The sequence below is a fragment of the Eubalaena glacialis genome, chromosome 9 (genome assembly GCF_028564815.1).
Source record: "Eubalaena glacialis isolate mEubGla1 chromosome 9, mEubGla1.1.hap2.+ XY, whole genome shotgun sequence".
NCBI lineage: Eukaryota > Metazoa > Chordata > Mammalia > Artiodactyla > Balaenidae > Eubalaena > Eubalaena glacialis.
The window spans coordinates 70,628,634-70,656,259 of record NC_083724.1 but is presented as its reverse complement, the minus strand read 5'-3'; the positions used below and the strand labels follow the sequence as shown (position 1 = coordinate 70,656,259).

The 27,626-nt window shown below is 39.3% G+C and overlaps 1 protein-coding gene across 4 annotated transcripts in view; it reads left to right on the top strand.

The window, feature by feature from the left end:
* The window catches only part of MLLT3 (MLLT3 super elongation complex subunit), a 250,965-nt gene extending 226,677 nt beyond the window's left edge, over positions 1-24,288 (top strand). For 3 of the 4 annotated variants that reach the window (XM_061199093.1, XM_061199094.1, XM_061199096.1), the window contains exons 6-11: positions 4,838-4,913; positions 6,703-6,832; positions 9,476-9,575; positions 15,129-15,200; positions 16,364-16,435; positions 23,281-24,288. In XM_061199093.1, the coding sequence (XP_061055076.1) occupies positions 4,838-4,913; positions 6,703-6,832; positions 9,476-9,575; positions 15,129-15,200; positions 16,364-16,435; positions 23,281-23,412 (582 nt within the window). In that variant the 3' untranslated portion in view covers positions 23,413-24,288. The remainder of the gene's footprint in view (positions 1-4,837; positions 4,914-6,702; positions 6,833-9,475; positions 9,576-15,128; positions 15,201-16,363; positions 16,436-23,280) is intronic. The other variant, XM_061199095.1, reaches the window with a different exon arrangement.
* The last annotated feature ends 3,338 nt before the right edge of the window (positions 24,289-27,626 follow it).

Sequence of the window (27,626 nt, the reverse complement as noted above, 5' to 3'; positions counted from 1 at the left end):
AGTCTTTTAAAAGTGTATGACATTTGTATTTTCTTCTTTGATTAGTACTCATCCTTGACACAGTCTTTCTGAATATTTGTGCAAAGAAAAGATGATCTTTATCACAGGGTATGTGTTTTCATTTTCTAAACAAAATAGAAATTTGTGAAAAAAAGGTAGCAATGTGTCTAAAATAATTTAACTAGTTACACCGTATTCTCTTCCTTTCTCCTGAAGAAAGGTATATATAATTCTCCCCCCTTTTCTTTATTTTTATTGTTTTAAAGATCAAGTTGAAGTTTTGTTCATAAATATAGTTGCCCATTAGAAAAGATGGAAATTCTGCCTTCTGATTACCTAAGGAGGAAGTCTGCTCCCAGTTTAAGGAACAATGGCAGATTTTATAAGTCCTGTCATGTGACCTGCCTTGACAGGTGTTCTTGTTTGAAGCACTTAACTTCTAGGAGTTGTAAACATGCAGTTTTTCTTATTTGTCTTGGACAAAAATAATCCTGTGTAGAAAATCCATTACAAAATGATTTTGCATAACCATTTAATGTTGAAGATTGCATTGCAAATCTTGGTAGGCCCATTGTTTTGGTAGTAAAGATATATCTTATTTTAGGCAGTAGAGGAGTTTGTGATCTATTGTAAATAATAGGAGCAACTAAGTATTGATTAGCTGCCATTGTAACAGCAGTGGGCTAGGAGTTTTTACTTTATTATATCAACTTAACATTATCGCTTCTACGTGAGGTTCAGTGCCCTCACTCTGAGGAAACTAATGCTTAAGCGTTCTTCCCAAAAACATATGTTAGTGAGCAATAGATTTGAGATTCTTAAGCCTATAGTGTTGTCACTGTGGAGCACACCATTTAAAGAAACTTCATGTCTAGTGTGTGATTACTCAGTAAATCAGCTAAACATGTGCTTAGGGCATCAGCAAAAAGAAGCAAAAAATTTTTTTTAGTGAGGAGAATTTTGATATTCAAAAACAAGTCTTAAATTAAGGGAAAATTCAGAACCTCATTGGAATTCCCTGCACTTAGTTTTTGGCATACCTAGGGAGGGAAAAGGAAGATACCATAATCTCTTCAATCCTTAGGGCCTATACAAATCTTAATCTAGCCCTGTTTATGGTGAATATTTTTTGTAAAGCACACAACCTTACCTAGTTTATATAGTCATCCTTGACTTGTATTTTTGGGGGGTAAATCTGATTTTTTTTTTTTTTTTTTTTTGAAAAATACAAACTTAGAGTGAGCTGCAGCTCTGTTTTGTTGGACTTGATAAAATCTAGGGCTGTGTCAGCCTCATCTAGTAGCAGAGTGGCTTTTTGAGCAGTTAACATCTAGTTGAATTTTGTCCTGGTCAGCTTAGGTTAGTTCAAGGTCCATCCACCAAAACACAATTGTACATGCTTCATAAATGTTTTTATTTACTGGTAACCATGTTCTGTCAGGGTGCTTTCTTGCCAAACACTTGGAAGAGTATGCAGGGATACTACCTCTGGATAGAGCAGTAAGTTTCTATTTTTTCTCATGATGCAAACTCTTATGCTTTCTTAAAATTAAGATTCTTTCAAAAACATGTTTTTTGCCTGTATAAAAAGAGAAGTGATCAACTTAATATCAGTGGTGTTCATTAATATCATTTGTTGAACTTTTAAAATATAAACATGCCTGGCATCCCTACCCCACCCCACCAAACATTGAATCAGAATCTCCTCATGTGTAGAATCCACTCAGCTGGTTCTGATGAATATTCACAGCTATGAATCTCTGAGTCTTTGGTCAGTGGTTCTCAAAAGTCTTGTTGATCCTCAGAACAGCAGCATCAGCATCACTTAGGAAATGGTAAGAAATCCAGGTTCTCATCACTATCCCAGGCTTAGAGAATCAGAAACCCTGGGTGGGTCTGCATTTTAACAAGTCTTCCAGTTGATTCTCTAATGCTCAAGAAAGTATGAGAATCACTCCTTTCAGTCATCTCAGAGGTCTCCTCAGCTCTCAAATTCTACAAGTCCTTGTCCTGATTGCAAAAAGCTTCCTGGACATTGGAATTTTCTGCCCATCATTCAACATTTTATCCTCCTCCATCCACTTCTGTTGCTTTCAACTTTCCATTTTAATATTCTCATTGAATGAATGTGTTTTCTACTGTAAGCCTGCTCGAATGTTTGGTGGAAGAGTCAGGGTGTTAATGATAAACATTGCATAGAAAGCCTTTTTCTCCTGTTGTATTGCATTTTTTTACTGTTTGCCAGTTTCCTGATGGTTAGCAACTGTGGCATTATTAACCTTGTTTATGGTTAAGAAACTAAAAGAAGGCTGCCTCCAGATTTGGTTCGGGCATTGGCATGATGCTTGACACAGATGGGTCACATTTAGCATGGGGTAGTTGGAGAGATGGCCACCGTCCTCTTGATCCTAATTAATGTCACTCTCAGGAAATAGCTCTGGCAGAACAGCTCCTTTAAGTCCAGTGCGACGCGTACTGGCCAGGCAGGATGGGGGTTAGAGCTCTCTCCGCTCACTATAAGGAAACCTCTTTTTTGGCTCCCAAATGGTTTCCAGAGCTATCAAAATAATACCATTTGCAGACACTTTTCATGGCTGAAAAGAGCAACTTCGAGAGGAAAGGGAGTGCTCTGTGGACCATGGGAGAAATGTTTTGCAGCTGGGCATTGCACGTCGCTGCTGACTGCGTGCCCTTTCAGTTGTGTGACTCACCATAGTGACTGGACAGTGGAAAAGCCACTTGACAGAAATGAAGAGTACCTCCCACAGGCCTCTGTCCTTGTCCACCAGCTCTCCTTTGTGGGCCGCAAACAGCAGCGTGTAGGACATTGTACTGCAAATCTCAAGGAACTCTTGCAGTGGTGATGGGTTGGTGGGCCGCCTGCTGCTCATTAGAGATCCCGTCTGGCTCTTTTCCTGCAGGGTGAGTGGTAGATTACTGACACCTGTTTTCCCATCCAACCTGGGGATGTGAAGTGTGCATTAGGAATGCCTGAAAGTGCTTCCTTGTGTCTGAGTCTGTGGAGCTTGGTGTTGCTTGGAGAGGGGGGAGTAGTGGGTTCAGTGCTGAGAGGGGAGATGAAAAAATCAGGGGTGAGATTCTCATCCTCATGGAGTGGCTTCTGATTGTGCTGTTTGTTTGTCCTCCACGTGGCCGTGATAAACGTAGTCACCCACTGAGCAAAGTAGAAAGATGTTTCCTGTCCATGAGAAGACCTCAGATGTTTCTCAGATAACATGAGTATGGGGACTTTCCTGGTGGCGCAGTGGTTAAGAATCCGCCTGCCAATGCAGGGGACACGGTGTTTGATCCCTGGTCCAGGAAGATCCCACGTGCCGCGGAGCAACTAAGCCCGTGCGCCACAACTACTGAGCCTGCGCTCTAGAGCCCGCGAGCCACAACTACTGTGCCCATGTGCCACAACTACTGAGCCTGCGCTCTAGCCCACAGGCCACAACTGTTTAGCCCACGTGCCACAGCTACTGAAGCCCATGCACCTAGAGCCCATGCTCCACAACAAGAGAAGCCACCACAATGAGAAGCCCGTGCACTGCAACAAAGAGTAGCCCCCACTGGCTGCAACTAGAGAAAGCCCAGGCGCAGCAACGAAGACCCAACGCAGCCAGAAATTAATTAATTAATTAAGAAAAACAAAACATGAGTATGTAGTTGAAACTATGAGCACATTAGAAATGGAATAGAAATGGTCCACTCTTTCAACCAAATTTATCAACATTAAGTTATTTTAAACTAAATTGGGCCTTAAATATGTAAGATTCAAGTGTGTGGTTGGCATGATCAATTTCTCTGCACAGTTCTGTCCATGTGTTTTCTCTTCGCATCTTTACCTACTATAAAGTCTCATAAAAACTGTCAGATGGTGGACCAGAGGGCCTAATGTGCCGCCAGTCACAGATAAGAGAGCGCCTGCTGTATGCAATGCATGTTGCTGAGTACGAGAGAATAACAAGCAGCACAAGACAAATGCCCCAATCCTTGCTTTTTCAAGTGCTCGCAGGCTACTAGAAAGAAAAGACATACACATCGGAGGTAGAATGATACTGCTGCATATCTTCTAAGCAAACAGATGATCCATATTTTCAGTGGGTTTGGGGAAGGACGAGAACTCTGAGTTGATAGGTCAAGGAGGATGTGGAAATTTATTCTGGGTACTGAAGGATGAAGGGAATGCATTGAGAGTAAGAGAGTGGGGTGTGTATATGATGCTCTTTCCCTGCATCAATGTGCTGTGGAATTAAAGGGTGTTTTTTTTATTTTTGTTTTTTGTTTTTTTAAGTAGTGGGAACATTGTCCCCTGACTCATTTGTGGGACTTGGCCAGGTCTCCTATTTGTGAACTGGATGAATGGGGTTAGAGTTGGGTCATGGCCTTGGACCAGAGTGAAATTAACTAGCTCATAATGTGATTGAACTAATGACCTTGGCCTCATTACCACTATGTTTTAACCAGTTGAGTCAATCAAACATTGCAGAAAGGGTAATCAAGGTATCTTTCAGAAAGAGATCCGGATAGCAGTAAACATAGGAGTGGAATCAAAGCCAGGTTCTTGCCTCATATAACACCCAGGTGTTTCCCTCTTTATCCCTGAGTTTTTATACTTGTTTCTGCATCTAATAAAAATATGATGGGCAAAATGAAAAGGACACTGACTCTCCTGTGTTAGTGTTGTTGACATAAGGCAATTTATAGCCATTTTTCTTACACAGTGTCAGACTGTTTCTGTGGGGTAAAATATGTTTGAGCAACAATAGTGGTTTTAATTTTAGACGTGTAGTGTCCTGTACATTTATTGACGATAACTTTTTCTTCTTTCAAGTCTGAACAACCCAGTCCTGCCAGCTCCAGCTCCAGCTCCAGCTCCAGCTTCACACCGTCCCAGACCAGGCAACAAGGTATCCACATCTCCTGGGCCAACTAGGAGACATTTTTCTCATATAACATCTTAATGAGTTGATTTATGGCCTATTTTCTACTGTTTTATTATTTGAATGATAACTTGGCTTTTATGCAGTTGTATTTATTTCCCCTAGGAATGCACTTGAGTATTGTTCTGTTGTATGAGGCCGACCTTTAGAAATCGCCCTTTTTCCAGTCCCTGCCATCAGAGTCCCATTTTACAAAGGGATTATAGACACAGCCCATTCCAGGGAGTTCCCAAAGGAAATACAATAGCAAAAGCTGGACTTGAGAGACTTTGACAGAGAGAAATAGGTTTTTAGTCTCCCTCCTGGACATCTTTCATTTTATTATTTTTCTACAGATTAGTAGACCTTTTTCTGTGGTGAGTGTTAATTTGCTGTCTTTAAAATATATTTTCTTCTATTCAACTCAAAATGAAGAAATCTAATAAAAAAATTTAAACTGGAACATTAACTAAATATATGTTCCACTTTTTCATGTGTGGAAACTCTTCAAATGTGGGCTCCTTTTTTTTCTGTTTGTTTGGTTGGGTTTTTTTAACATGAAAAGTGAGATAGCGTCAAGAAGTAATTTGTTTCTGAGCATCATGTCACACATTGCCTTTTTCATTGACCACGTTGCATTCCTGATGGCCTTGTATGTTTTGAAAAGGATTAAATTGTTGTGTGTGTTCAGGCTAAGGCTAAGCTTCCAGGAAAAAATAAGACACTGTTCATTTTGGGTGTTCAGAGTTTTTGTTCCACTGACTTCCAAAGATAAAGGCCCATTATAAAAGCAGAGAAATTTGGGTTTTGCAGAATGTGAGATTACAGAGAGTCAATACTTATTTTAGAAGTGAGCTAATGATAGCTCAGATAGTCCTATCACAGATTAGACTTTAGGAATTGGCTAATCCAGAATGAAAGTGCCTCTCTCACTTTCTTGATTGCCTTTACAATCTCTTCTGTTAAGATTAGAAATATCTATTTTGTTTTCATCACATTTAGAGTAGTACGGCGAAAATAAGCCACACTATGCATTTTTTTCTTTTTTTTTTTTTTTTTCAATTCTAGAATAATTGAATTGATTTTTCTCTCCCATCTAATACTGGATACTCTTTTGAATATTCTGGGCACCTGATTTATTACATGGTCTTATTTATGTAAATACATGCCAGTATTTTGCCAGGAATTTCTTAAAAAGTAAAATAAAATTGGCTACACAAAATTGTTGCAACAAGACCTTGTGTCCAAGATCAATATAAAATCAGAGATAGGACATTACACCACGGAATTGAAATACTTTATAATCTGAACTTGACTGAAATGCTTGCTTGACCTGAAATTGACCTTGAAATAAAAGGAACAGCTAAACCTTAACAGATCAAAAACTACCACACAAAGGCTGCATTGCTAAGAACAAGTTACAACCATGGTGATTTATTAGTCTCAACTTTTCAATACATGGATTAACCTAACAAAACATTCAATTTACTAACAGATCTTTCTTTTTAGGTGTGATTTTTCTTAGGGAAGAAAAATGCATAGAAAAAAATCCCTAGGAAATAGAGATTTTCTAAAGAACATTTTCGGGCATCTGTTATGAAAGCAATAGTGTTTTGGCAGAGGTTGCATTCCAGAAACTACCAAATTTGTCATGTAAATTGTATAAATATATATGATAGTGGTAATTTTTAACCAGTGCTCTGTGCTGGTGAGCATTCCTCTGTGTCTGATGTGGCTAAGTGTGTTTGATTGCCTGTGGTTCGTGGTCATTACTCAGGTCCTTTAAGGTCTATAATGAAAGATCTGCATTCCGATGACAATGAGGAGGAATCAGATGAGGCAGAGGATAATGACAATGACTCCGAAATGGAGAGGCCTGTAAATAGAGGAGGCAGCCGAAGTCGCAGGTGAGTGTCTTGGAAGGAATGAGGTTCCGTGTAATGGAGTCACACCTTTTCACTCCGCCTAATAGTATAACCACAGCAAAAGTGTGAAACACCAAAAACAATGGCAGTAATGGTCACATGCAAAAGTGTGAAACACCAAAAACAATAGCAGTAAATGGTCACGTTCATTTTTTAAGTTGCAGCACCTTGGCATGCTTACGCAACTTCTCCAGGGAACTATTTATTCTTTTTTCTCAGAAAGGAGAGGCTTTTCCTCCATAAATTTTATAGGGAAGAAGTCCTAGTAGAAGTCTTTGCTCTTCAAAGTAAATGCCAAGGTGGCAGGACTGGCTGCTGAAATTAACTCTGCTTTCATTTGAAGAATTTGTGTAGATCCATTGCTGTAGGTAGCTCAGAATCTGAGGAAATGCGTTTGCTGTTTGTAGTTAGAAATGCATAATTGGCTTCAATGAATTATGTGTGTGACCTAATTAAAACCAAGATCACCTGTGTGTTTTCCAGAAAATAAATTCCTTTTAAGTGTGCTGACAGTTAGGTTCCTTAAGTAGCTTTAATGCGGTGAGGCATAATTCTACATTATAAGATGGTAATTCATGTCACTTATAATTAATAGTCAACTTGAAATTGCCTTGAGGATTTTATTTCTTTATCATGAGGAAAACAAATGGGCATGCTTACTTTAATGCGTTTTGAGTAGAAAAAGTATGAATCTATTTGAACTTAAAAATTACATTTATAATATATTGCGTTAAATCTTTTCCCATTATCTATTACCCTAGAATTCCTATAAAGAATGCGATCTTAACCCATACTGGACAGACCATATGTTTGCTAATTGGTAATTCCTTCGTGTCCTTTGAGAAGAGGCTCCTTAGAGTATATGCCCTATCAAATCTCTCAGCGATTCTTCCTTATGGCCGTACTCAATATCTCTTTTCCGCCTTGTCTCCCAAACTCACCCATCTGTATTCCTTTCAAATAGGAGAAAATAAGGACGCTTATGGCCTTGGCCTTATAATGTTTCCCTTTAGAAGTCTTTAATCTGACAAGAAGGAAACTGATAGGGCAAAAAAAACCTAAAAATGGACTGAAACTTGTAGGTGAGGAGCATCTTTATAACAACCAACATCCTGACCACTGGCTGCTCTTACATGTAGCTGGTGAAAAATGCATGACGCTTAGACATTTATTTAGACACTTTCCCAAGTTATTGTTACATAGAAGATCTCGATATTCTGTGATGAGCTGTGGCCTGCCCCCTTCCTTCCCCATCCCCTGAATCAATACGGGTCAGATGGTACACGTTTGTGAGTGGGCTGATGTGATGCACAGTTGTTGGAAAGGCTTTTCTCCCCTCCTGACATGTGCTGTTAGCACAGTCCCCGCCAGCATAACATTTGATCTTCATTGCACTTGTGAAGTCTCAACTGTTTAATCAGTTTAAATACTCAGCCACTTCAGTCAAGAAGCATTTTAAAGCAGTGCTTCAACTGAACACTTCATTAATGCAATTTAGTTAAGAAAAACAAGTTCCATCAGTTTTTGCTAAAAGGATGTCCCAGTGTATCCTTTTCATTTCCTGTCTTGTATCTTGTCTCTCTGAATATATTATGGAGCTGGAATGTGATTGCCTATTTAGAGCAAAAGAAAAACTATCCTGATTTCTAAAGCATCTTCTGTTTCTGAGAAGAATATTATATTAGGTTACTATATAACCAAGGAGAGGGAGCAAACACTGAAGGACATTTCTAAAAGAGGGCATACATTCAACAGAGTAGAATAAAGAAATATCTCCTATTCTGGCTAAAAGAAAATTCCATTTTGTTCTGAAAGGGAAAAAATTGGGGAGGAGGTGATATTTTTATTTTCTTTCATTGTTGAAAGATATTGTATTTTTCTAAAGCAGTTATCCCAAACACGCTGTCTCTTCATGTTGCTGTGGTGTATTTCCAATGAATTGTTGTATCAGAACTAGGGTCAGCTTTGCATCATTACACTATGGAAATGATTGGTGATGGGTCTATCGTATTGGGCTTCACACATCCCATCCTCAGATGTCACCCTGAGCTGTCAGTCCTTCAGGGCTGTGGTCCACATTCTTCTTAGCAGTTATTTCCACTCCTGCAGCCTGTATTTTAGCCATATTTGTAAAAATTTCACCTGTAGCAAATAGGCTGGGGGAAAGGAGAAAAAGGTAGTAACCTGTGAACTGTCTAATTTTGCTAACCTGCAAGCTGGGGTGACATGCTTATGATAGTAGGTGGATGGAGCTAGAACAGGGAGATGAATGAATAAATGAAGCCAGTAAGATATACTGGCTGGGCACCAGCTTCAGGTCCCATTGCTTGGGTTTGAATCCTAGAACCTCCACTCTTACCTCTGTGACGCTAGGTGAGTGACCTAGTCTTTCTAGGTCTCAGTTTCCTCATCTGTGAAATGGGGATTAGTAAATGAAAAGTAGTGGGTAAAACACTTAACCCTATTCCAGATACAAAGTAAAACGCCAGTACGTGGTAGCGGTTATATGAGTTAAGACAAGTTCACAGTGACTAGTGTTTGGATTCCTTACTCTCTGCCCTTAATTCTTTGGATATTTCAGGAACTGTCTGTAATAACGCATATGACTTCTCTGTTTCTTTTCAGAGTTAGCTTAAGTGATGGCAGCGATAGTGAAAGCAGTTCTGCTTCCTCACCCCTACATCACGAACCGCCACCACCCTTATTAAAAACCAACAACAACCAGGTAAGTTGCTGGGTTTGCACTTCTCAAGATTCTGCAGAACTAGAGGTTGATCATTTTTACTAAGCACGCAAAACCCTTGAGTTTTAAACAAAGTCCCTCTTGATAGCAAATAAGTGGGAATCTACAGCCTTAGGAATAAACACATAGTTAGGGTAAAAGAACTTCTGTTGTCATGAAAAGTATGTTCCGTTGGATGGGTTAATTAATTAGATGCAGGACGGGATGGTGACAAAAAATGTTGCCCATTTACTCCTAATTTCTGTATATTTTCCCCCTCAGTTGTAAGTAGGCTGTTAAGTGAATAAGAAAGAATATGACTTTTGGAGCTAATATAAAGCCTGGTTCTTTGTTTTACTAATTTACAGTAATTTATTGGTGGGAAAATAACTTTTAACTTATCCTCAGTTTCCTCATTTGTAAATGGGGATATTAATATCTACCTTGCTGGTTACTGGGAGGATGACAAAAAATATATGTAAAGGGCATGAGGCATTGTTCATACCTTCTTGGCAAACAGTTGATGATAGATGGTTATTATTATAGGTGCTCTGCCTCTGTGTGCTCATCCAGGAAAAAGGATTATCACTTGGGATTGTAAGGAATAGTTTATAAAATACACAGTAAACAGTGGTCATTATCATTGCTGTTATAAATCAAGGTAAAGGAAAGCTTATGAATTTGATGATCAACTCAGAATATAATTATTTGGATAAGGTCTAGGCAGAACTTCGAAAGCTGTGATGAAGAGCTTTTGTTAAACAAATGATTATTTTAAATACTTGCTAAAATAAACTATTTTCAAGTATTGTAAAACCGTCATTATGCATTGAATTGATATTCTATTACCATGTTATTCTTATTTCTTTGTTTAGACAGATTCCACATGACCTCTACAATAATTGCTTAATTCAAGTTACTGTATGAATGTTAACTTGAAAATAAAGGAAATGTGGTTTTGTAAAATTATTCTGTTTCACAGGTGTCCTACCTGTGATTTTAAATAGACTTGCCCTTGAATTTGTGATCTTTGTTTTATGGGGAAACTGTGATTTTATAGCTGAAGCCTTTTTCATTTTAAATTTTGTGTAAAGCATAAGCAAAAATCTCTCAAAATTTAAAATTCCTCATTTATAAAGTTTTATCTACAACTTAAAGCCTCCATTATTAAGTAGAAATAATATCAGTGTTCTTTACCTCACCAGTTACAGTTCAACTGCAATTTCTCTGTGACTGCAGGCCCAACCTCATCATCCATTACAGACTGGCCATTCAAGGAGGTGTGCATTCTTCTTCCTTATCCTAACTCCCCGAAGTCCATGTGTTTCCCCACCTCCAGTGCCAGCCATGCCCATGGCCCAGCCAGCTTTCACCTCCAGTGTGGCTCCAAGTCAGGCGTTTCGGGGGAAAGTAAGGACAATGGGCATAACCGTCACTGCCACTCAGTTGAGAAGAGCCCTGGGCTGGCTAACTAGATTCCTTGGGTTTCTTGTATTTATAAGTGTGTGCTTCAGTACGAGCCGGCAAAAGAATAGCATTCAGACCTCGAATATATTTTTATATCCAGTTTAAGCCTACATAGGCCTAATTTCTGCTTCCAGTGGGTGGTATGTTAAAATTAGGGTACTTCCTGGGCAGTGGCAGTGCCAGGCGTGAAGGGCATTAGGGTGTGCTTTTGTACCCCACAGTAGTCTCCTCCAGCATATTTTCCAGTCAGGGTTAAGACTGGGCTTGCTAAATAAATGCAGCTCCAACAAGCCCCCACCTTGCCCTGCAGACAGAACTGCCCCTACTCCCTTCCTGACGGGCAGTCTTGAGCTGGCCCTGGTTTCAGGGAAAGGTTTAGAGTCTTTGTCAGACTTTTTTTATTAACCTGTCTAGCAGAATGAAAACAAAAACAAATGGTATCATCTATCTAGAAAGGGTAAAAATTACTTTATCCAATTAAATAGCATACCACTAGTTCCTTGGCATATGTTTATTTGACAGATGTAGCTTCACACATGTGAATCATCAATCTGTCAGGAATACTCAGTTATATGTCATTTTCTCCATACACCTATAAGCATAATAAGGAGGTCCATATGCTTTCACTTTTAACTAGCTTAGGGTAGGAAATAAATGTACCACAGGGTGCTTTCCTCTTTGGACCTATGTCTTAGAACTGGAGTGTGCTTTTTAGTCGTGTGTGTGTGTGTGTGTGTGTGTGTGTGAGATAGTGATGATGATGATGATCTGAAATTTCACATAAAATAGATGAAAACATACTGGGAAGGCCAAACTGTGACATGAGAAGACTCTTGAGTTTTCTTCTTCCATATCCCTTGGCTGTTCTCTGTCTGTAGGTTGATAATGGTCTCTCAAGTTTCTGTAAATTATCAGACAAAGCTGTGTTTTCCTTACCTTTTCTCAATCTTCTAGGGACTAGGGAAGAGAGAAAGTGCTAATTGAGTCAAACATTTTCTAACTCTTGGAAAAAAGTGAGCAGAGAGAGAGCCACATGTCAACAAAGCAAGTAATTAACCTGAGTATTGTTAGGAGCTACTAGTGATCATTAACATGAAAGACCCATCAGTAGAGAACCCATCTGCTGAATAATTGAGTTGTCAGTCCTCACAAAGGAATAAAGAAAAATAATAATCTTGAAATTTTGATTCTCAAGCCATATCCTCAGATTAAGGAGAGAAGTGCAACTCATCACAGTTCTATTTTCAGAGACTACCACGTGCATAAATGGTGCATCTCAGCAGTCTGGGTGGCTTTTTCTTCCCATACAGCTTAATAGGGAATAATAATGCTGTGCCATTTTAACCAAAGATTTTTTTTTTTTTTTTTTACTTCAAACCTTGTTATGTGAATTTCAAACAAGATCAAAATTCCAGATCCTTTTTGGCTGAAAGTGTAGAAGGGAGGGAGGTGAGGGGGCCTTAAAGGAAGGAAGCGATCCATGGGACCTGAGTTAATATTCAGAATATCATAAATCACCTATCAGCCTGCAAGGCAAGTTGAATGAAATAAAAGAGTCTATCCAGTTAAACTGGTTTGAAATCAGCCCGTGGAAGACAAGGTGCCGTACTTTTCTATTCTGGAGTCGTTTCCTTAAAGATAAGAAATGATCATAAATAAAACAATTGTCTTCAGCATGGCTCAGCTCTCAGAATGAGGTTTTGACAAAGCTGTTTATTTTGGAGCAGGGAGAGATCAAAGCAGGAAGATTAACTGAGCCCTCTCTGGGCAGCCACTCAGTAACTCGAGGCGGATCACTGACACCCGGGGCTTTTGTTCCTGCCACTGCAGCTTCAGAAGAAAGAAACTAGGATTTCAATGTATTTGGGCCTTCTGTGCTGTAGCACTCACGGAATGTGTAGGGTGGGACTTCAGTGCCCTGAATGTTCTGTCTATTTTCTGCTTTGAAGAGAAGGTGGTGGAACTCTCTCAACCTAGTTAACAGCTCTATATGGCAAATAGAGAGTTCTCAGTCACTTGGCCCCCAGAGGGCAATGACTTGGGGCCTGGAATGGAGGGGGGCATTCTGGGGTGGGATATGATGGGAACAAAATTCCATTTTCTAATGCACAAGGCAGGCAGCCACTGTTTTTCCCTCTTGCCTGAAAGCGCAGCAGATCTGCTCTGCTTGGGCCCAGCCCCAGATCTGAGTTGGTGAGGAGTGCCATCTACTGACCTACTTACTCCTAGGTCTCAACGCCAGTGTTCCCTTGAGGTCTCATTTTCAACAATAGAGAAGGAAATTCTGAATGTACTGGAGTGTTTGGTTTCCTTTACAGTGAAGCATGTTAAAAACTATTGCTTTGCCTCTGCGATTAAGTAATTTCCTTGTGTTGCCAGAAGTATTGTATTTGAAGTTAGCCTGGTCACATTGGTCTTCTGGTTATCTTAATGTTAAAAATGAGGAAATAAAGGCTATTCTCAGGCAAGATTCTGTTAGGAGCTCACTTCTTACTTACACATTTTCCTAAATTCAAAGGAATATGTACCCTTAGAGAAGTATTTGGTCTTTTCTAGAATGTCATCCTCAATGGGTAAAATGTTTATTAGTAGTAGAAAATTTTATAGCTGAATGGGAACCTGGATGTTATCTTGTTCATCTCTCTCATTTTATCTCATTTTTTGAGGTTCAAAAATGATGAATGATGGGACTGGTACCTGAACTTGGGTTTCTGAGCCCAATCAATGCTCTTTCTACAAATTAAATTACAAAATAAATGTGGACTCATTTTAAAAATCTTCTTTGTGTTTTGGAAGATGGTAGACCTTTGAACAGAACTGGAGAGTGGGGGGTGTGTGTGTGTGTGTGTGTGTGTGTGTGTGTGTTGTTAAAGCAGAAATGGATAAAAAGAAGAGCCGTAGGAATATGAGACTTCTTAAATATCTCCTTTATTTTGCATTTTCTTCCTTAATATTAGCTTCAGGTTATAATAACTCACTTGGTTAATGAGGATATAATGAAAAAGACAAATTACTTTGCTTTTTATGTTTATATACATTTGTAAACACTCATCAATAATTTCAGTGGTTCTCAACCATTTTAAGCAAGGGCCATTTAAAAATATTTCCCTCATAATTCTCAATTTTGAAAATTCTAATAAATCAACTGTATTTATTAAGTAATAATTTGTTTCTCCTATTTATTAATTAGAAACGTAGCTCCCAACAGTCTGAACAGTATGCAAAACTGCTCTTCGTAACCTAAGCTACAATTGGGTCAGATAAAAGGAAAGGCACTTGATATTTATCATGGGTAAACACATCATTTCTTGAAATACAGAAAATAGTCCTAGCTCTTTATTTCTTGAGTGGGAGGATCCCAAGTTGGGAGCAACCAGTGTAACTGATGGCTGCCTTCATTTCCAAAGCTGCCTCAGTTTAGTGGATACGAGTGAGTACTTTTTAGAATCTGAAAGTCAGGTACTAAAAAGGGTATTTGAGTGTTTGTCTTATCATCCTTGGTGTACCAAGCACTGGTAGTCATGCTGAAACAACAGAATGAATAAGGAAAATATTCTTGCCAGAGGGGACTGTAATCCACTACAACTCAGCTGCTGTACATATGTTTGAGAGTGTTGTCACAAAAGAGAAGCAGCCTTGGAAGCTTAGATCAATTTCCTTATCTTCACCTTCTTTTTTTTTTTTAAGTTCTGTTGCCCTGACTCAGCATTTCAGATATACGTAATTTATTTTCCCAGAGAAAGTAAGATTAGAGGAGAAGAAAGAAAATGTATGGAGGAGAAATGCTCTTTGGAAAGTGATGTTATTATATGACATTTCATTCTTTTTTTTTTTTAACATCTTTATTGGAGTATAATTGCTTTACAATGGTGTGTTAGTTTCTGCTTTAGAACAAAGTGAATCAGCTATACATATACATATATCCCCATATCTCCTCCCTCTTACGTCTCGCTCCCACCCTCCCTATCCCACCCCTCTAGGTGGTCACAAAGCACTGTGACATTTTATTCTTAAGTCCCTTCGTTTAGGTGCCTGGTTAGCTAAGAAGTGCTAGAAATCAAATTTAACTGTGTTCTCTTTGATCCCTAGATTCTTGAAGTGAAAAGTCCAATAAAGCAAAGCAAATCAGATAAGCAAATAAAGAATGGTGAATGTGACAAGGTAGGTGTCCAGTCCATTACTGTGAGTGCTCCAGCACTGACCCTCTTCTGTTTCTTTGTGTTTCCCGTGATCATCCTTGCTGGTTCTCCTTTCGTTTTCTTCATCAGAAATGCCTGAAACCTCCAAATGGCAAGCACTTCTTCCCAATGCTTTGTAGTTTATTTTCCAAGTCTTGTTTATATCTCCAGTGTTAAGCTTGGCCTTATGCTATCCATGATTGCCAAGGGATTTCGGGCACATTGAATTGGGAGGTGAGAGAATTGTGGTGCAGGTGGAGGGTTAAGGAATCTCAGACTTAAGTGAGCAGGACATCCGATCCCAGTGCAGTGTGTTTTCCCCAAGTGTGCAGTCACGCATCCAAAATCTGACTTCAAGGGCTGTTGGGGGTTTGTGTCTCGTTGTGGGCAGGGTCCTCACGTGCTTTGCAGGGGCGGGCCTGGCTAATGCTTCACAGACCTTTCTTTTGCCTTCATTGCAAATGGCACTCGGAACATCCAGGCATTTATGCTAACAAAGACCATGAGTCTGAGCATGTGGAGGTGCACCTCTGCCTTTTCAGGGGCGCTCTTGACAAAGCAGATGCTAATTTGGATAGAGACCTCTGTTTTTCATAAGACATTCTTCTGTCCCGTTACTTGCTGTTCACTAGCAATGTTAGATATGACCAGGGGGGACCAGGAGGGCTTTTTTCTTTTCAGTTTGCCCTGACATAATTGGTAATGTGCATCAGTACTTCCATATTCAAACTTGGGCTTTTTTCTCTTAGTTAAAATGCTTCTAAGATGGAAGAATAGTTAAAAAAAAAAAAAAAAAGAGTGTAGACTGTGATAATACACTTAAACTCCACTTTTTCATTGAGTTCCCCTTCTCTCTGTAGAGGCGTTGTTGGGAGAGGGTGAACCTGCTCACTTGAACCTTGTTGAGAGCAAATAAGTGCAAGAATTGCCCTTTTTATCAATAAAAAGCTGGCTTGAAAAGTTAATAGTTGGCCAAGAGAGATTTGGTCTGCAAAGGCCTTGGGCAGTGCACCCACACAGCCTGGGGTAGAGGGTAGAATGTGGAACCTCTAACCACTGCTTGTATGTTCTTATTTGTTTATTCTTTTATTTTTGAACTGCTTCCTTAAAGTGCTTGTTCTTTGGGGGGATGCTGTTCTCTTTCAGGCATACCTAGATGAACTGGTAGAGCTTCACAGAAGGTTGATGACACTGAGGGAAAGACACATTCTGCAGCAGGTGAGAAATGCTTTTTAACACAACCCTTTCCAGAAACGTCAAGGCCTAGTTTGTCCTGGGCTAGTGTGATAGCACCTGGAGGCCACGCCAGGTGGCCTTCTGAAAGCCCCACACTCTCAGAACTGGCCCAGTGCCACCTGCAAAGTAGGTGGGGGGGGGGTTCATTTCCGAGGCTGCCCAGAAGTCTGCTTTGGGGCTTCCACAGTACGATGAAAACTGGGCACATGGGGAGGTGATGATGCTGGAATATACTGATCCCTCAGCCGTCTGATGCTGTCATGTGGGCTGAGGGAGGGGAAGGTAGGAATGCAGAAACCTTTGGGGCCAGGCTTCTGGTTTCATGGGAAAACAGTGATAAGAATTGCAGTCAAGTGCTGTAAACATTTGTGATTCAATTTAGTAACATTTGCCAATGCTATTCTAAGGAAAATAAATATTTTCCTCATTTGTCTTATCTTGTATAACATACATTCTATTATTATGAACTCAACTGTAGAAGACTTGTAGAGTGGGGAAACTTCTATTAGTACAATTTGATGTTTTGAGAAGATAAGAAGGATGGTTTTTAGTTTTCATACAGTTCCAGCACATGCGTCCATTGCATTAACAGTGGCTATTGATAAAATAATTTTTCTTTAACACCCAAAGAGAAGGTTGGGTTCTAAATTCCAGGGTGGGTTTGTAGAGTTTTTTGCTGCTTGAATTTTTTTTTTTTTTTTTTTTTTTACTACTTTCAAATGACTTGAAATTAGTACTTAATCTACCCCAGCTGTGTATGGGTTACTTTTTTTTTAATGTTTAATGGCTGATGGTCACATTTATATTTTGTGTACATTTTTGCGTAAATCTATAAATACACACTCTCAAACTTTCCAAGTTCCCTGATTGGTCTGATAAGCTTTTTAACCCTTCTAGAGTTTCAGATTTGAACAAAAGACTGTAGACCTATAATTCTTAATTGGGGATAAGTTGCATTTCTTGCATTTCTATCTAAGTGCGTAATGGGTCAGGGAGCAGGATTTGAGTGGCTTACCCTAAGACATATTCTAGTATTTTGATAGCATTTTTCTTCAGCTTTCTTATGTGCAACTGAAAACTGTTCAGCCTGCCACTTACCAATTATTTGGGGCTAATTGCCTGAATGGTGATGGTAAATCTATTAGCTGACTTTCCCATCCTTTCCCAAACACCAGCTCTGAACCACTGTGGAGCAGTTGTCTAATAAAGCTATTAAAGCACAAGTTGGGCCCAAATAGTGCGTCTTGCAGGAGAGCGAGACAGATGTTTGGTCAGGGTTGGGACCCCTTCACCAGGAAAGCCAACCAGTGAGTCGAGGATACTAGGCTTTTGGGCAGGGTCTTACCTTGGGGTGTCATTGGCATTCCTAATTTCACACTGTCCTTTATTTTGACCTTTGAAAGACTTGTGAGGGAAGGTGGCTTACTGGAGAATTCCATCGAAGTGGATAATTTTAGTGTTCTAGAGGGAGAGAGTGATATCTATGAATTTTTAACCTGGCATAAAGGCACTCCAGGGCCCACAGCGTTTCACCCTAATTGCATTCCCAGGCCAGTTGAAAGCTCTCAGTCTTTGGCCTTTTGCCTTGTAATGCAGCTGAGGCTTGTGATTATGATACCATGATGCATGTCCTGTCACGGTTTACTGCTTAATTAATTCCTATTGTAAAACATAGAACTATTGAGGACTAATGTTATTCTCCACCTTGAGCACCGCTCATCTTGTGGACTGCATTCCACAGAGTCTGCGTATTATCAGCCACACAGACCCCAGCACCTGAGACAGGATTTCTGGTGAGCTCAGGATCCCATCCCAGGTCTTTTCCTATTAAATGCATCCTGTCAAAAAATCTGGCCTGACACTTTTCTTTGGCTCACAAAAGGTGGTTAATATCTTTGTTTTATTCTGGGGACATGCAGTGCTGGCACCCAGCATCTAGATTAATGAACAGAAAGCGCTGGATCAAGAGAGGCTGTGTTCTTAAGGCCCTTTTCCATAAGGTAAAAGTATAGTACAGTAGGCACAGTCAAAACCAGAGATGTCAGTACCTCGGACTGACTAATAATTTGATTCTTCTTTAAACCACATGTTCCACATTCATCTGGAAAGGGAGATTGAACACTTCTAAACACTTCTAAACTCCCTGGGAGTTCCAGCTCTGAGTCTGGATTTGCATCCTCCTTAGGAGAAAAACAAAAAACAAAAAACCTCTGAGGAAAACCAGGGCTTCCTTAGAGGATGGTTCAGCAATTTAGGTAACAGCTATTGTACATTTAGAATTTTCTTCAGGGAGTTGGGGAATAAATGGTATATCAGAGTGTTCTAACAACATGGAAAACACTTCCTGAGAAGTGTTTTGCTGAAAGTGATTTTCTCCAGGATGCCTCTTAACCCAGGGTAGGGCACACGTTGTCACGCGGTAGACAGGGCTTCCCCATCCATAGCTGGGGCCATTCTCCAGGAAGTCCTAACTTACCCCAGACCTGACTCCCCACCAGACAGAAGCAGTTAAAGCAAAGCTTGTTCATTACTTCCCACTCAGCGAAGAAGCTGCTTCGGGTGGAAAGAATCCTGTTTTGTTTTGTTTTTTTAACATAAAAAATATAAAAAAGCATAATCAGACTACAATGCATCTGCCTTTTAATAATTTTTATGACTTTTATAACCAGGATTGGGGGAAGGAGCTACAGACTTAACGAGTGGATCTTACCCTGTTTTAAAAAAAAAAAAACAGGCCTGCGTGGTACCCCCTCCAAAGCTGACGTGGCAGGAAATAATCCATCACAGATGTTTTCACAACAACCATCATCTGAAGAATGAGTTAAGCAGTATACATACTCCGCCTTTTCCACTACCTATAATATACCACGTGCCCTTGCCTGCTTTCCTTATCTGCACTCAGTCTGTCTTTTATTATTACTATTATTTTGGAGTTGGATTCGTCATTGCAGTACGATGCAGGGTAATGACACCAAGGTAGAGCCACGGTGCATCAGCAGAGCGGGGATTCCTATAGACAGGCAGCGTGGCGTCCTTCAGGGACCAGCAGGGTGGTGCTTTTAGGCTTTGTGGCTGTGTCATTGCAATAAAGCATGTTAACGCGGTGTTTCTGATGTTCTGACTCTTTTCAGGATTCATGGAAAGGCACCCACATTTATTTTTCTTTATGAAGTCTTTACTTAATTGAGGGTGTAGGTTCGTGCTCTAATAATTCAAATCATTAATGCCGTTCCCATTGGCAAATAGTCCTGAACGCCCCATCTGTTGCCACCGCTACTACTTTAAGGCTGTCTCTGCCTCCGCCGTGATGCATTCTTATAAGCTCCCATAAAAATGCAGGGCTCATTTAGTGAGATTGATAAGATCCCCTTCATTTCTTTGCCTGTTGTGGCTGCAGGTGGGGCGTGCTGGTTGTGGAGGAGACGAGAGGGCTGTGATTGAAGCCCCGGAACCTACAAGGTAGTACAGTGCACGTGAGATGACGGGGCCAAATATCCTAGTGGGCAAATGTGTTTATTTGCTTTAAAACCAAGTGGCCTTTTCTAGAGGGTATTTTTATTGCTCTGTCTTCTGCCTATTGCTAAGTAATTAGCGAGCAACTATATTGAGTCCACAGAAATTTATTTTCTTAAAGGGGTGAGTTACCTGTCATTTTCAAGGGAAAATGGAGGGCTGTACTTCTTTATCCCCACATTGTGGTTTTAGTTTGTCGTTTCAACTACTTTACTTCAGCTACTGTTCTCCGTGCTTTCTTCCCTTCCTCCTGCAGAATTTTATTATAATTTTTTTTTTAATTTCGAGGAGGTCTTTTCTGAGCTTTAGCTTCTGGCATTTTCCCTGCTTCATTTGTTTTAGTGCTAATGAAATGGCTAACAGTCAATGAGGGGCAGAGGAAAAAGCACTGGGTCTGAAAATTCATGTGCTATATAGTTACCTCCCAGATAATTAAGGATAAGTTTATGTTTACACGGTAATCATAATCATGTTGCCCTCATCTGTGTAGCAGTTTGCAGATTATAAAGAAGCTTCATGTTCCGTATATTATTTGATCCTCTGAACAACATTGTATGATAGGTAGAACAGGTGGCATTGTCCCCATTTTACAGATGAAGAGACTGAGGCCCAGGGGTTATTGTGTTCTGTCCAATGCCATTCAAATAGTGAGCAGAGTCAGAATATGATATGCCAAATTCAGGATTCTCTGTTCTGAGTGCTTGGTCATTTACCTACTGGCCAGCTAGTTGAGGAGAGGATTCATACTCTGGAATAATTGTCATTTGCTTCCATTGTATAAATTGAAAGGCTATTTGTTTTCATCCCGAAAGAGCTCTCTGAAGAGGCTGTTTGTTTCTATACTGAAGTTTACACATTTTCACTCGGTCTATAGTGTTTCTACACAATGTAGCAAAAAAGATAATTTACTCTGGAAAGTACTTTTAATTTAATCGATGTTAAATATGTATTATAGTATTTGATTGCCTTGAAAGGCTTCTGTTTGTGGACAGAGCTGTGTATGCGTGTTTCTCTATGTATATAGATGTGTGTGGCTGACTTATCTAAAGCTCTGTTTTAACTATTAACTAATAAAGCAAATGAGGGTTCATTTTAGATCTTTTAGTGTTAAGAATAAGATCTAGCTTGATAAATTCTTATGTGAATGTCACACTTTAACCATTACTGGGAACACCCCTTCTGATATTCTCTTGATGCATGTAATAGAACGCTGAGTCCAGTGGTTTAAGCAAGTAAGGCTCCCTCTCCACCCCTGCATCCGCCCCTTCCCCGCCACCCCATATAATAATAGGCCTGGAGGTAAGTGATTCATCGTCAGTGGGGTGGAAAAGATGCTACTGAGGACATAGACTCCTTGCCTTCCTGCTCTGCCATCTTTCACATCTTGCGTTCATCCACTTGAGGGGAAGACAGCTGCTGCACTTCCAGGATGGCATCTTCATTCCAGACAGGAAGAGGAGCAGAGGGCAAAGCCTCATGCCCATTGTCCATACCCTTTCGAAAATTTTCCTAAAAGGCCAGTGACTTCTGACAAATAAGCCGTAAATAGCAGGGTCTGCCCAGTGCTGCAAGTGGGTCTGGGAGGCAAGTATTTTAGCTGGGCGTATTGCCACTCCCAGAAAATCAAGCTTCTGCTAGTAAAGAAGAAGGGATAAATGGATATTACGTAGGCAGTTCGCTGTGTCTGTCATGATTTTGCAATGGGAGTAACTGATTTTGTTATTAAACCCATAGTTATATCTGTAAAAAAATAGTTCCAGAGGTTGAATAAGGCAATAACAGCTCAGTCTGGAGTTGTGCAGTTAATTGGATTGAGGTTCACTATGTCTTATGTTTCTGTGGCAGATATGTCAGGAATAGGGAGCACATTTTCTATTGAGAGCCACTGACCCATAGGGAATAGTTCACAAATTTACTGTTTTTTTTAAAGAAAACTAATTGTAAGAAGAAAAGGTCAAAAGTTTCCATTCTGCTGTTTTCAACCGGAAATTAGGTAATCTAAAACTTCATTGAATAAATAATAGGCTGAATAATTAAAATTATTCCTTTCAAGATGATTGTACTAAAGAGAACAGAAGCATGTGATAGAAAAGGAGTAACAGACAACTAAAACTAAGCGAAATGGTTTGCCAGTCAGTTTCTCTGCACAAATACTTTTTCTTTCATCTTGATGCGGATTTTCCTCTCCCCCCGACAAAGCTTACTAAAATCAACCCCCCTCCCTCCCAATTTACTCACAACAAACATACCTAGAACCCATACTACCCAGGCATAGCATCTATTTCTGTTAAAATTATTAGTAAAATAGGAATAGAAAGACACGTAACATGATAAAAGATTCTTTCAAACCCATAACCAACATCACTGTTAATGTTGAAACCTTAGAGGTGTCCTCCCGAAAGCCAGGCAAGACCAATAGTGCCTCTGTCACCACTTTTGTTTATCATATTTCTGGAAGTTGGAGCCAATTCAAGAAATGAGGTATAACTATTCCCAAATGGGGAGACAAAGGCATCCTTTCTTTCTGCGGATGATACTTATCACCCCAGATACTCAAGTGCATCAACTGAACATGGCTAATGGAATGAATATAGATTTTTATTTATTTTTTGTCAAAGCATAACAAAATGTACAGCTAGATGAATTTTAACAAAGTGAATGCATCTTTTGTAATGAGCACCCAAATCAAGCAACGAAACAGTTCCAGCACCCCAGAAGGCTTCCTTGAGCCCCTTTCTAGTAACTAGCCATGATCTTCAGGTGGAAATGTAGACGGTTTTAATTTTTTTCTTTGTGGATTCTTGAGTTTTCTAAACTTTCAACAGTAATGTAATCAGAAAGAAAAATGATCATTATATATATGTGTGTCTGTGTGTATATACTTTTTCTATAAGGAGTTCTGTTATTTCTAGGCTGGAATTTCCTTTCATCTATTAAGTACAGCCACTGTCCATTGAGTCAGTAACTAATTTTTAAAAGGGGTCTTGAAATTGTATCTCCCACTAGCTACCCATTCTCACTCCCACCCCTATAGTAAAATGGTCTGTTGATGGCTTGGAAGTAGGAATCAGTTTAAAGACTATGAATGAGAACAGGTAGTCTGCTCTCATTGAGAAATTCAAAGGGTTAATATTCCTTAGACCTACCAAATTGGCTAAGAAGTAGTTTGGTGCCATTACCAGTATAGGACCTTCCTGTTATAAATGAGACTATTAATCACTTGGTTCCATATTTGACTCCCTCCATCTCTCTCTCTTTTTGCCTTTTGTGGTCTATTGCTTATTGCCTAAACTTTCTCTTCTTTACTCCTCTAGATTGTGAACCTTATAGAAGAAACTGGACACTTTCATATCACAAACACAACATTTGATTTTGACCTTTGCTCGCTGGACAAAACCACAGTCCGTAAACTACAGAGTTACCTGGAAACATCTGGAACATCCTGAGGCTACAACAACTGGATGCATCAAAAACTCTGGTTTTTTTTGGTTTTTTTTTTGGTTGTGATTTTTTTTTCTTGTTTGTTTATATGGAAACACTCAGAATGATGCAACCAAAAGGGAAAAAATAAAAAGCAAACAACCTTCAGCTTTATTTTTCTTTAAAGCCAGTCATCATCTCTTGATAAAGGAGAGGTTAAGCAAACCAGCCTCAGCGGACCACTCTTCTCTCCAAGGAAATCCCCGGGAAGAGTTAGCCTGGATAGCCTTGAAAACAAACAGATCAAATACAACACGAGAAAACTTAAAGAATGTGTATGGTATCATGTATCTCTCTCTGTGGTGGTTCATTCCACAGGACGAATGCATATTCAACACACTGCCTTATTACATAACTGATCTATTTATTATTGCATACAGATATTCTAGAGTCGTTGAGGGAATGACACCACAAGACATTCTAAGTACTCGGTCCCGTGGATGCTCTTTCAATGCAGCACCCTTGCCATCCCAAGCCCAGTGACCTTACTCGTATACCGTGCCACTCTCCACCAACTTTTTCCAAGTCCCTTAACTCGTTGCAGTCTGTATTTTCCACCTTGTTTTTCCAGTCCCAGGACACAAATGATCAACTGGGGGGACCAAATAGCCACCCTGATTTTCTTCTTTGTGGTCTTTTTCCTGAAAGTTGGGGCCCAGTCCTTGGCTGTATCCATATAATGATCTTGGACCATGGTTAGAAAACGCACCAAATAGGATCATACGAATTGCTGTCTAGCCTTAGTCAATAAACCTGTAGGACTTTTAAACAAACGTGTACCTGTAAACGTCCTGCATCCAGCATTGTTGAGATGTCATCAACATCCTTGTGTCTGTTTTACTGTTACGGTATTAGGTAAATATGGAAGTGAATGCATTCCACAGGATCATAATTTTTAAAAGAGGAATTCTGGTTCTGTTTTCTAAAGAAATGTTGTAGAAATTCTTAATTTGGTTCTATTTATTAGTAAGAGTTTCAGCTTTCTTCGGCTGCCAGTGTGTTACCCATCTTTACCATAAAACCTGGAATAAGAGATTTTTGTTTGTTCACATATGATCCTCTTAGACTTTTATATTTGAAAAATTAAAATCTTTCTTTGGGGGAAAATTCTTGGTTATTCTGCCATAACAGATTATGTATTAACTTGTAGATTCAGTGGTTCGATACCTGTTTAGTCACTTGCTTATGTTTCCAGAAGGATTTCTTGTATTGGTGAATATAAAGATGGTTGGGGAGGGGGGATATTTTTGTTCTTGATGTACCCTGTTTTGAAACTAGAAATCTGTCCTGTGGCATGCAAAAGAAAGCAAATTATTTTTAAAAGAAAAAAAAAACAAAACAAAACCAAACCAAAGTACTTTTGGTGTCATTATTCCATTCTCTCCGTAAGTGGAGAATGCAAAATGAGAACAGTTCATCTTCCAAGTTTTTGCTAGGAATTCAACCGAAAAGAAAAGAAACGAAGAAATACTTCTGGATCCAAAGGTTCGTTCACTGGATCAGCCTTAAGAAAGCCTCTATGCGTGCTCATAGACCAGTATCTCCCTTGTTTATTCCCGTGCCAGATGCTGTCTTTTCATACAGAGATTAACTAGTGTCTGTACAGAAAATGGTCTTTCCAGACCCATTCTTTTAGGCAGGAATGTAAATGCAGATTGATAATGGAGTTATTTCTGCATTTTAACAAGGGGATTTTTTTTTTTTTACATTGTTTCTTTCTATCCAGAGACACTATTTTTTCCTTTAAAAAAATTATAATACAGCCATGCTCCTTGTAAATTACTTTTCAGAAGCACCCCATAGAGGACAAGTGTCCTTTTTCAATAATGTTATGACTCTTGATGATTGGCATGACCGACCTTGAAGCATTTGTTTTGTAGTCCACTCCTCAACGTTTAATTACAGAGAAACTTTCCGAGTCATTTTGGACATTAGGTGACTGATGAATTGAGTGGTTTTAGTTGTGTTTTGTTTCTTTTTTTAACGTTACAGGTGAAAGGGGTGGGCAATGCTTATATGGAATTTTTTGCAACATTTAAAAATCTTTAAAAATTTCTAAATGCTAATCCACATATTCTAATTAAGCCAGAAATGTGTGTGGTTTAACAAAAATATCTATGTAGTTTAACTAGAAATGTATATATGTAGTTTGGGCCATTTTTATTTTTGTATCTAAATTGTGTGGCCAAAACCATGATTTGGCAATGTAAAGATTTTTTTGTTCCCTAGGTTACTAACCAAGAAACTGGTTAACGTAAGTAACCAGACAAAAAGGATAGCAAGAAGGGAAGCTATTACAGTGATAAACTTTAGACCTAAAATTTAGGTAATAAAGTAAATGTCTTCAGAATATCATCTGTAAATTAATAAAATTCAGGAAAACTTGCCCTTCTGTTATTCATAGAGACAGCAAAATGAATTTTCCATGAAATTCCAATAGAATAAGAGTCATGCTGTTGAGTTTTTAGAAGTTGAACTCTTGCTCTCATCTGATTTTTAAATGCAGAAATAACAAATCCCCTTTCAATTAAATTCAAATAGTTATACTTAAAGTAACCCACTCAGTTCTGCCACGTTTATGTACACTCACCTTTGAAACCTGTTGAAGTATTTTTGGCATGCGTGTATTCTAACAGTGGCTTTGGTTTTTTTAAGCACAGGGTTTAATTTTTTGGTCTAAATAAAATTAATTGGGTGAGTGTGACTATGGTTTAAGCCAGCCAGAGTATGATAAACTTTCTTTAAATTTTTCCCCAGTAATTTGAGGGGAAGGAAACATGTACAGAACTTTTTTCCCCCTTATCAATTACCTTTTGCCCCTGGTTTCGCAGCAGGATATGTATGAGAGGGGGTGCTTCTATCTTAGCATATAGCAGATGTGTTAGCAACAAAAATGCAGCTATTTTGTTTCTTCACCATAATCCACCTCTCTCTCTATGCAGACAAATAGAGATGTCTATATATGCTTGCATATTGTGTCAAAGTTGGGGAGAACATAAAAACTTAAGATCAGGAAACAAAAACTCTAGAAGAAAAAAGTCCTAGGAGAGTGTCCTAAACATTTTAAAATTGCGAAGCAAATCTCTCTAATCTGAATAATTACCCACATTTTGTGGAAAGAGCCAATAAAATTGGTTCTCTTCTTCCACCAAAAATGTTTCTCCTGATAACTTTTACAGACCCAACTACTCTTTAAAATAGACAGTTTAGGCCTCCATAACATCCCACATACTGTTTCAAGCCCCGCACATGTTAACAAGTTGACATACTGTTTAAGAGAGACTTTATTCTTAAATGTTTTCACTCTCCCCAGGTGACGGAGTTGGATGTTCAGTGTTGGAAATGGTCAGTGCTGGTGCCCGGCGGTGCGTGTTCATTTTTCTCACTGTGGAGGTGACCAGCTCTGGACTAGTTTGCCGTATGCTCGTTACTGGCCACCCTTAGCATTTTTGTGTACTGATGCTTTGTACTCCCTATGTACACACATCTTATCGTCTTGCTTTGGACTGTTGCTCTAAAGCTATGAGTATAATGTACAGACTACTACAGCTGCCATGAATGCTGAGGAGTCGATTCCCATGGTTTAGTCTAGTCTTGGGCTGGAAGTCTACATCTTTTGACCTCTTTTGTTTTATATGATGCCTTTTTATCATGTAGGCACTGCCATCCCCGAATATCCCTTGTAAAGATGCATTGAAGAAGTCAAAGGAAGACAAAGCCACCTCTGTCTGTAAACTGTAAATATGTATTTTGGCGCTTGTACTCCAGTATTCTGAAAATAGAGTTATGATGGAAATGCTGACAGATCCTTAACGGTGGCCAGAGCTACCATGCAGTGCAAAAATAAATTAAGTAAATTGTATTCTTGAGATTAACAGTGCAAGGCCAGTACGTTTTATAAATCTGTCAGTATCTTTTTTTTTAATGGAGTGTGTATGTGTAGTTACGTTGAAAGATACACTGTGTACGTGTGTGTAGATGCTATTATGTGAACTACAAGGCATTCGTCAGATGTATTTCCCATCCCTAAAACCCATGTTGAAATGTAAGTACAGATGGACAGAAATAGGTGTTTCACTTAAATTCACATCGAGTCTGTTGTGGCTCCGTTTTCGTAACAATTCAGTAAGACTGTACGTTGTAAAGAGTCATTCGACCGAATTTTGGTTTCCCTTTGCAT